General features: G+C 65.1%; 1 gene segment (V, D, J or C); it reads right to left on the bottom strand.

Moving 5' to 3' along the window:
- Nucleotides 1-222: 222 nt before the first annotated feature.
- LOC129514712 (immunoglobulin heavy constant gamma 1-like) overlaps nucleotides 223-10,142 on the bottom strand; it is a 34,249-nt gene continuing 24,329 nt past the window's right edge. The window contains 3 exon segments of the C gene segment in view: nucleotides 223-551; nucleotides 658-987; nucleotides 1,473-1,723. Coding sequence covers nucleotides 223-551; nucleotides 658-987; nucleotides 1,473-1,723 — 910 coding nt within the window.

Below are 10,142 nucleotides of genomic sequence, written 5' to 3'. Positions count from 1 at the left end.
TTAGACTCAGAGCTGGCCTGCCCGTACCACCCAGGGCCCGGGTGTCCCGAGCTCTACCTCGGAAAGAACCATGACAGCGTGCAGGGTCCCAGGGCAGTGCTGGGTGCTTTATTTCATGATGGGTGCCTACCCGGGGTTATGTACACAGGGGCGGGGGCTCAGGCGTCCTCAGGGGATCCTGAGAGCCAAGGTGGGGGGCTTGCTGGGTGCCGGGCGTGTTGCTCATTTACCCGGAGAATGGGAGAGGGATTTCTGTGTGTAGTGGTTGTGTAGAGCTTCATGCATCACCGCACATACGAAGGCGTCTCCCCGCTGCCAGCGGCTCTTGTCCACAGAGAGCTTGCTGTACAGGAAGTAGGACCCGTCCTCGTCCAGCTGGGGTGGGGTCGTGCGGTGCTTCCTCTCGGGCTCCTGCTGTCCATTGCTCTGCCACTCCACATCAATGTCAGGTGGGTAGAAGTCTTTGATCAGGCAGGTCAGGGTGACCGTGTTCTTGCTCAACTCGTCCCGCGATGGCGGCAGGACATACACACTGGGCTGATGGGCCTGCCCTGTGGGGTAAGGGATCAGCACAGATGGTCACTGTCAGGGTGGAGGACTGGTATCAATTTACAGGGCAACTCTCCCTCCCTGCAGCCCCTATGCCCTGCTGCCCACCTCTGGCCTTGGAGATGGTCCTCTCGATGGGGGACGGGAGGGCTTTGTTGTTGACTTTGCACGTGAACTGCTTCCCCTTGAGCCAGTCCTGGTGCCCAATGGGGAGGACGCTGACCACACGGTAGGTGCCGTTGAACTGCTCGTCACGAGGCTGAGTCTTGGCTGTTTGCACCTGCTTACCATCCACGAACCAGCTGATCTGCACCTCAGAATCTTCTGGGTCCAGATCCACCACAACACATGTGACCTCGGGTGTTCGGGCAATCAAGAGGGTGTCCTTGGGTTTCGGGGGAAAGATGAAGACCGAAGGCCCTCCCAGCATTTCAGGGACTAAAATGGAAGACACAAGGATGAGGTAGCACTTCGGTGGATTCCTCCAACACCCATTAGCCCATCAGGCTGTGCCTGGGTGTGCACCATCGGCTTGGGAAGCAGAGCGGGGCCCTGCTGACTCACCTGGGCATTTGGGACAACCAGGTGGGCAAGGAACTTCTCCATTTTCTCTTTTGAGCACTGCAGAGAGAGCAGACTGGGGGTTACTGGGGGCCTGGGGTGGGCACAGGTCATGGGGTGAACTTAGGTCAGGCCAGCTCATGAGGGGATCCCTGACCAGTGGCACCCAATGGGCCCCGGGAATGCAGTGGGGAATGCAGCCTGTGGTCATCTGGACCAGGCAGCCACGCCCAGAGGACACCTTCCCAGAAAGGGGAGGCCTTGAGGGCGGGGACACTGAGGTGACTCCCCGGTGACGTGGGTCCGGGACAGCTGACCTGGCCTGTCCCGAGTGGACCCCTCTCTGAGGTCCGACGTCTCACCTGGCTTGTCTACTTTAGTGTTGCTGGCCGGGTGGGCCACGTTGCAGGTGAAGGTCTCGCTGGGCCACCTGCTGGAGGGCACTGTCACCATGCTGCTGAGGGAGTAGAGCCCTGAGGACTGCAGGACGGACGGGAAGGTGTGCACACCGCTGGTCAAGGAGCCGTAATTCCAGGACACGGTTACAGGCTCGGGGAAGTAGCCTGACACCAGGCAGGCCAGGGCCACCGTGGAGCCGGAAGTGGACCCGCAGCTGGGGGCCAGTGGGAAGACCGAGGGGGCCGTGGTGGAGGCTGCAAGAGAGGAGGCTGTGTGACCCCCAGGGTCTCAGGGGTCCAGGCCTGGGGTGGCTCTGAGCACCACGCCCACGTGCTTCAGGGAGTCTGCACACCAGGCGCATGGCCCAGCTCGCTGTGGCCACAGAACCTGGACTCCTCGGCCTGGTCAGTGCTGGGTGACCACCTGGATCACGTCCCCAGGGCCTCGGCCCCTGGGTCCCCGCTCAGGTTTTCCCTGGCTGCCCCACCTGACCACGGCCTCTGTGGCAGCCCCGACCTGGGAGCCCTGTGCCCAGTGGGCTCCTGCGGGCCCCTGAGCCCAGGCCTGCTGTCCCCGTCCGACCGCGTCTTGCCCCAGCAGGGATTTGCACCCACTGCCCAGGCCCCTCAGCACGGAGCTCTCGTCCTGGGCTGCCATGTGCCCTCCAGGTGCCACGACGTCAGGGTCAGCTCTGCAGCCAAGCACCCGGGGCCGGATCCCGTCCCTGCCCGAGCCGTCGGGACTGCCCCAGGCCTTCCAGGCATGGCTTCCTGACGTCCCTCAGGGCTGCTCCCGCCTTGGGCCCGGCCTTTGCCCCCCGTGCTCTGGGGCCCGGGCAGCTCCCACAGGCCTCCCGCACCCAGGGCTGCCCTGAGCCTGTGCGCCCCTCGGGGTGGGAGGGAGCGCGGCCCTGCCCTGGCTGTCCCGTCCTGCGTGGTGACAGCAAGTAGGCTGCAGCTCAGACGCCGCCACCCGCCGGCCTGTCCCCTTGGACCCTGGGCCCCGCTGCTCAGCTCAGGGCCCTGAAGCTGCCCCTCGCACGCCCACCACGGCTGGCAGCCCTGCCTGGGGCTCCCCACGGGCCCCTTGTTCTCCTGCCTCTGGCTCCTCGGCCCTGCACCCCGGGACCCGGCTGGCCATGACCCCCCTCCCGGGCGGGTCTCAGGGGCCTGCAGAACCGCGCTGCTGCCCTGACTGGAAACCCGTGGCTCCCTCCTTCCTAGAGTGGCCCCCCTTCCCCTGGGCCCCAAGGCCTTCCCGGGGAGGCTCTGCTCCCCACCCGGCCTCACCGCCTCACACTCCCCGGGTCCAGGAGGCTCAGCTGCCCGGACCCTCAGCCCCTGAGCGGGTGGCGCCGGCTCAGCCGCTGCGCAGTGCAGCCCCGCTTGGCGCTCAGGCCTCGGCGCTGAGATTCTGGAACAAGGCGGCACCTCCCTGGCCCCTGGGCCTCCCAGATGGGGCACGTTACGGGGCCTCGCTGAGCTGAGATCTGAGTGCACCCCTGCCCCTCCTGCTCCCCACCTGCCCTGCTCCCCTGCACCTGCTCCCCTGCTTCTGGGCTCCTGGGGTGACCCCTGCCCCTCCTGCTCCCCACCTGCCCTGCTCCCATGCACCTGCTCCCCTGCTTTCTGAGATCCTGGGGTGACCCATGAACCACCTGCTTCCCCGCTTACCCCTGCTCCCCTGCACCTGCTCCCCTGCTTCTGGGCTCCTGGGGTGACCCCTGCACCTCCTGTCCCCATCTCCCCCTGCTTCTTGCACCAGATCCCCTGATCCCTGAGCTCCTGGGTGACCCCTGCCCCTCTGCTCTCCCACCTGCCCTGTGCACCTTAACCAGCTCCCCTGCTCACTGAGCTTTGGGGATACCCCTGCCCTGCCTGCTCCTTCACCGGCCCCTGCTCTCCTGCACCAGCTCCCCTGCTCCCTGGGCCCTTGGGGTGACCCCAGTCCCTCATGCTCCCCCACTTGCCAGTTCATCTCCTCTACTCCCCTGCTCCTTGGGCTCCTGGGGTGACTGACCCCTGCCCCTCCTGCTCCCCCACCTGTCCCTGCTTCCCTGCATCAGCTCCCCTGCACCATGAGCTCCTGGGGTGACTCCTGCACCTCCTGCTCTCCCACCTGCCCTGCTCACCTGCACTATCTCCCCTGCTCCATGATCTCCTGGCATGATCCTTGCCCCTACTGCTCCCCATCCTGCCCCTGCTCCCCAGCAGCAGCTCCCCTGAGCACTGAGATCCTGGGTGACCCCTGCCCCTCCTGTTCCCCATCTGACCCTGCTCACCTGCAGCATCTCCTTGCTTCCTGGGATCCTGGAGTGACTCCTGCCCCTCCTCTCCCCTACCTGCCCTGCTAACCTGCACCTGCTCCCCTGCTCTCTTTGCTCCTGGGGTGACCTCTGCCCTTTCTGCTCACCCACCTGCCCCTGCTCCCCAGCATGAGCTACCCACTCCCTGTACTCCTGGATGAACCCTGCACCTCCGGCTCCCCACTTGCCCTGCTCACTTACACCAGCACCCCTACACCAGCTCCCCTGCTCCCTGGGATCCTGGGGTAACCCCTGGCTCTCCTGCTCCTCCACCTGCCCCTCTCCCCTACACCAGCTCCCCTGCACACTGACCTCCTGGGGTGACCCCTGCCCCTCCTGCTCTCCCACCTGCTCTGTTCCCCTGCACCAGCTCCTCTGCTGTCTGGGCTCTTGGGATGATGCCTGCCCCCGTTGTTCCCCCACGTGCCCTGCTCACCTGCAGCAGCTCCTTGCTTCCTGGGCTCCTAGGGGTTGGCCCCTGCCTCTCCTGCTCTCCCACCTGCCCCTGCTCCCCTGTTCCAGCTCCCCTGCTCCCTCAGCTCCTGGCGTGACCCCTGCCCCTCCTGTTCCCCACCTCCCCTGCTCACTTGCACCACCTCCGCTGCACTGGCTCCACTGCTCCCTGAGCTCCTGGGGTGACCCCTGCCCCTCCTGCTCCCCCACCTGCCCCTGTTCACCTGCACCAGCTCCCCTGCCCCCTGGGCTCCTGGGGTGACCCCTGCCCCTCCTGCTCCCCCACATGCCCCTGCTCACCTGCACCAGCTCCCCTGCCCACTGGGCTCCTGGGGTGACCTCTGCACCTCCTGCTCCCCCACCAGCCCCTGCTCACCTGCACCAGCTCCCCTGCCCCTGGGCTCCTGGGGTGACCCCTGCCCCTCCTGCTCCCCCACCTGCCCCTGCTCACCTGCACCAGCTCCCCTGCCCACTGGGCTCCTGGGGTGACCTCTGCACCTCCTGCTCCCCCACCTGCCCCTGCTCACCTGCACCAGCTCCCCTGCCCCCTGGGCTCCTGGGGTGACCCCTGCCCCTCCTGCTCCCCCACCTGCCCCTGCTCACCTGCACCAGCTCCCCTGCCCCCCTGGGCTCCTGGGGTGACCTCTGCACCTCCTGCTCCCCCACCTGCCCCTGCTCACTTGCACCAGCTCCCCTGCCCCCTGGGCTCCTGGGGTGACCCCTGCCGCTCCTGCTCCCCCATCTGCCCCTGCTCACCTGCACCAGCTCCCCTGCCCACTGGGCTCCTGGGGTGACCTCTGCACCTCCTGCTCCCCCACCAGCCCCTGCTCACCTGCACCAGCTCCCCTGCCCCCTGGGCTCCTGGGGTGACCCCTGCCCCTCCTGTCCCCCACCTGCCCCTGCTCACCTGCACCAGCTCCCCTGCCCACTGGGCTCCTGGGGTGACCTCTGCACCTCCTGCTCCCCCACCTGCCCCTGCTCACCTGCACCAGCTCCCCTGCCCCCTGGGCTCCTGGGGTGACCCCTGCCCCTCCTGCTCCCCCACCTGCCCCTGCTCACCTGCACCAGCTCCCCTGCCCCCCTGGGCTCCTGGGGTGACCTCTGCACCTCCTGCTCCCCCACCTGCCCCTGCTCACCTGCACCAGCTCCCCTGCCCCCTGGGCTCCTGGGGTGACCCCTGCCCCTCCTGCTCCCCCACCTGCCCCTGCTCACCTGCACCAGCTCCCCTGCCCCTGGGCTCCTGGGGTGACCTCTGCACCTCCTGCTCCCCCACCTGCCCCTGCTCACCTGCACCAGCTCCCCTGCCCCCCTGGGCTCCTGGGGTGACCTCTGCACCTCCTGCTTCCCCACCTGCCCCTGCTCCCCTACAGCAGCTCCCCTGCCCCCTGAGCTCCTGGGGTGACCTCTGCACCTCCTGCTTCCCCGCCTGCCCCTGCTCCCCTACAGCAGCTCCCCTGCACCCTGAACTCCTAGGGTGACCTCTGCCCCTCTTGATCTCCCACCTGCTCTGCTCCCCTGCACCAGCTACCCTGCCCCCTGGGCTCCTGGGGTGACCCCTGCCCCTCCTGCTCCCCCATCTGCCCCTGCTCACCTGCACCAGCTCCCCTGCCCCTGGGCTCCTGGGGTGACCTCTGCACCCCCTGCTCCCCCACCAGCCCCTGCTCACCTGCACCAGCTCCCCTGCCCCCTGGGCTCCTGGGGTGACCCCTGCCCCTCCTGCTCCCCCACCTGCCCCTGCTCACCTGCACCAGCTCCCCTGCCCACTGGGCTCCTGGGGTGACCTCTGCACCTCCTGTTTCCCCGCCTGCCCCTGCTCCCCTACAGCAGCTCCCCTGCCCCCTGAGCTCCTGGGGTGACCTCTGCACCTCCTGTTTCCCCGCCTGCCCCTGCTCCCCTACAGCAGCTCCCCTGCATCCTGAACTCCTAGGGTGACCTCTGCCCTCTTGATCTCTGGGGTAAATCCCCACGTGTCCCACCTGCTCTGCTCCCCTGCACCAGCTCCCCTGAACCCTGAGCTCCTGGGGTGCCCCCTGTCCCTCCTACTCCTCCACCTGCGCCTGCTCCCCTACACCAACCTCCCTGCCCCCTGAGCTCCTGGGGTGACCTCTGCACCTCCTGCTCCCCAACCTGCCCCTGCGCCCTACACCAGCCCTCCTAATCCCTGAGCTCCTGGGCTGACCCTGCACCTCCTGCTCCCCCACCTGCCCTTGCTCCCCTACTCCAGCCCCCTGCTCCCTGAGCTCCTGCTGTGACCCCTGCACCCCTGCTCCCCAACCTGCCCCTGTGCCCTACACCAGCCCCCCTGCTCCCTGAGCTCCTGGGCTGACCCCTGCCCCTCCTCCTCTCCCACCTGTTCTTCTCCCCTGCACCAGCTCCCCTGCTCCCTGAGCTCCTGGGGTGATGCCTGCACCTCCTGCTCCCCAACCTGCCCCTGTGCCCTACACCAGCCTCCCTGCTCCCTGAGCTCCCGGCGTGACCCCTGCAACCCTGCTCCCCAACCTGCTCCTGCGCCCTACACCAGCCCTCCTAATCCCTGAGCTCCTGGGCTGACCCTGCCCCTCCTACTCCCCCACCTGCCCTTGCTCCCCTACACCAGCCTCCCTGCTCCCTGAGCTCCTGGGGTGACCCCTGCATCTCCTGCTCCCCCACCTGCCCCTGCCCCCTTCCACCAGCCCCCTGTGCTCTGAGCTCCTGGGGTGACCCCTGCCCCTCCTGCTCTCTTCCCTACTCTGCTCACCTGCACCTGTTCCCCTACCCCCTGTCCTCCTGGGGTGACCCCTGCCCCTCCTACTCCCCCACCTGCCCCTGCTCCCCTATACCAGCTCCCCTGCACCCTGAGCTCCTGGGGTGACCCCTACCCATCCTGCTTCCCCACCTGCCCTGCTCACCTGCACCAGCTCCTCTGCACCGTGTCCTCATGGGGTGCCCCCTGCCCCTTCTACTCCCCCACCTGCCCCTGTTCTCCTACACCAGCTTCCCTGCTCCCTGGGGTCCATGGGCAACCCTCTGCTCGTGCTGCCCCCCATGGCTCCTGCTCACCCAGGGATGCTCTCTCCTGGTCCCAGGATCTCCTGGACACCACATCCCCCACCCTCCTGTCCTGGGATCTGTCCCCAGAGCTCTGTCAGCTGCACCCCAGTCTCTGTGTGCTCCAGGTCTGCCCCTGCCCTGCGTCCCACCCCCGACCCTGTGTCCCGGATTGGATCCTGCCCTCACCCCTGAGCTCCCATCCATGTGGATCCGCCCCTCAGCCCCTCTGCTGACCTGGGCTCTGGGTCCCGCGAGCCTATGCTGGTCCCCCTGCTCCACCCCAACTCACCTCTGCTCATCTGATGCAGCTCAGGGCTGCTCGGCCCTCACCTGTGACCCTCCCGGGGGCATGAGCTGCTTCCTTAAGTTGGACAGGCCCCGGGCTCCCTGGGGTGTCTTCCCCTCCTCTGGTGAGTCAGCCCCCCCCACGTCCTCACCTGGGACCCACCTGTCCGTCTAGACATTGCTCTTGCAGTGGCTCATGCAGTCTAGGCCTGGGCCCCTGCAGGTGTGATGAAGGGCAGCCCTCAGGCTCCTGCCCACCGGGCCCGTCATGTTCCTTGATGGTCCAGGTCCTTCCCCAGCCATCAGCGTGTCGTGCATCCACCCTTGTTGGCTGGGTGTGTTCGTCCCGTTGCACTCGACCGATGTGTTCCTGGGATGTCACGTAGGCCCGCGGGCGGCCTGCCCTCCCCGTTGCCGGCTCAGCTGCTGCTGCCTCCATGGGTCCTGAGGGCCTGGTGTCTCCTCAGGTCCTGTGGCTGGTTCTGCTGCCCCACCTCCCTCCCTCTGTCCTGGCTCCAGGCACACTCTACTCATCTTGATCTGGGCTGTGGCCATGGCTTTCCTGCAGCCTCGGTCCCCCTGAAGCCTGCCCCATCCCTGCTCTGACAACCACCCCCCCCGGAGCTCCTTGTGGCTGAGCTCTGTGCCCACAGCCCTCCTTCCTAGGTCCCAGCAGCCCTGGGAAGATTAACATAGCATCGAAACCAAATGGTCTGGCCTGCATCCCAAAGTTCCCTTTTCTTCTGGGTGGTTTCTGTCTTACAGGGTCTGGGGGAAGTCCACACAGGGCCAAGGACTGCTCATGTTGGTGTGTGTGGGTGGAGTATGTTAGGTACCCAGGGTCCCTAGGGGTTAGCCCAGGAGGCCCAGGTCAGCCCCATGTGCTGCTGTTTGTTCAGGAAATGCCTGCAGCCTGGTTCCTCCAGCCCAGAGACACCAGCCCTCCCTGGGTCCTCAGGGACCCCAACCCTGGTGGGCTCCTCTCTGTGCCCTGACCAGCGAGCAGTGTGGCTGTAGCCCTGGGATTTGTCCTGTCCTCCCAGGAGAATGCCGTCTGCCCTGTCGCCATCCATGGTGGCAGGTTGAAATAATTTAACCTAACATGGGGCATTTGGAGGACGACCTATCTGGGCCTCCACAGCCAGCCCAGGTCATGTTGCAGCCTCATCTGGTCTCCCTTTGGCATCTGAAGCTGAGCTGGGAGCCTCGTGGGCTGGCCTGACCTACCCCCATATGTCCCTGCTCTGGGTGCCTGTGTGGTTGCCATCAGGGGGCCCCCACATGTCTGAAGACTGGGGGCCTTTGCTGCCCACCCTGAGCCTGTGCTGCAGCCCCATCCAGGGTGTCCACACAAACTGCACAAGCCTTTTAGGCAGGAATCATGTGTGAAGTGCATCAGGGCTCTCATGGTCAAGCCCCCAACACACCTGCACCCCTCGAGTCCCACCCTGGAGTCGGCCCGTGCACACGTGTGGGCCCCACGCTGGCCCTGTGTGCCGAGGGAGGGGGCAGCTGGAGAAGGCTCCGTGCTGTCCCATTCCAGCTCACGACTTCAGGAAGGCAGGGCGACTACGACAGTGGGAGGGTTGGTGGCCTGGGTGTTAGGGCCGAGCGAGGGAGGAGCAGGTGAGCAGAGGGGCTCTTGTGTGGAAGGAAGGAATTGTGCAGGGACTGTGGTGGGGGGCCCGGGGACAGCAGCCGGCAGAGCAGGGCTGACCAGGGCAGCACCTTGGACAGGGCCTGCGTGGGGGACGCGGGGCCGGGCTGCCTGGGCCAGGGCTCCGGGTCGGGCCTGCAGGGGCGGTGAGCACCACGTCCGCCCTGCCCTTGACCTCAGTGGGATGTACTAGCACTGGCTCCTCGTGCCTACCCACCGGAGCACCCCGTGCTTGCTGTCAATCACAGCGAACCTGGGCACCTGGTCGGGCTCTGGGCCGTGTGGAAACTCCTTTCTGCTCTCTCACCTATGGCCCTGAACCTGTTCTGAAAGAGCACGGTCTTCTGGTTATAGGGTTACAGAAGCAGGCACGGGGAGGAGAAAGCAGCTCGGCAGGGAAGTCGCTGGCGCTGGATGGCGTCGAGGGTGACACGGGCTGACGGCTCTCCATGTGGGCAGTGAGTGACTTGTAGACCTTTAAGTCCTGTCCATCATCCTATGGTCTTATGTATCTTAAAGTCATGGACTATGTGTACCTTTCTACCCCGAGTACTTGGCACTAAGGCTCTTAGTTCATCTTGATTCGAGTTAATTGAGCTTTTGGATGTTTATATTCATGTCTTTCATCAAATATCAGAATTTGTCAGTCCTTATTTCTTCAAATAGTCTCTCTGCTTTTTTCTGCCTTTTTTTTTTTCTGGGATTCCCACAAACAGTATACGGATCCACTTGATGGCATCTCATAGGCTTATTCACTTTTATTCAATCTTTTTTCATTCTGTTTCTCAGATTTGTTCATTCAATTGTCCCATTTTCTGGTTCATTGACTCTTCTCAAGGAATCATTGCTAAAATCTGCTTTTTTAAAAATATATATTTTTATATTTTATTTTATTTTATTTTT

This window comes from Nyctereutes procyonoides, unplaced genomic scaffold (assembly GCF_905146905.1).
Source record: "Nyctereutes procyonoides isolate TBG_1078 unplaced genomic scaffold, NYPRO_anot_genome, whole genome shotgun sequence".
In the NCBI taxonomy this organism is placed as follows: domain Eukaryota; kingdom Metazoa; phylum Chordata; class Mammalia; order Carnivora; family Canidae; genus Nyctereutes; species Nyctereutes procyonoides.
Note: the sequence above shows the minus strand (reverse complement) of the source record. Positions and strands in the feature narration are given on the sequence as shown.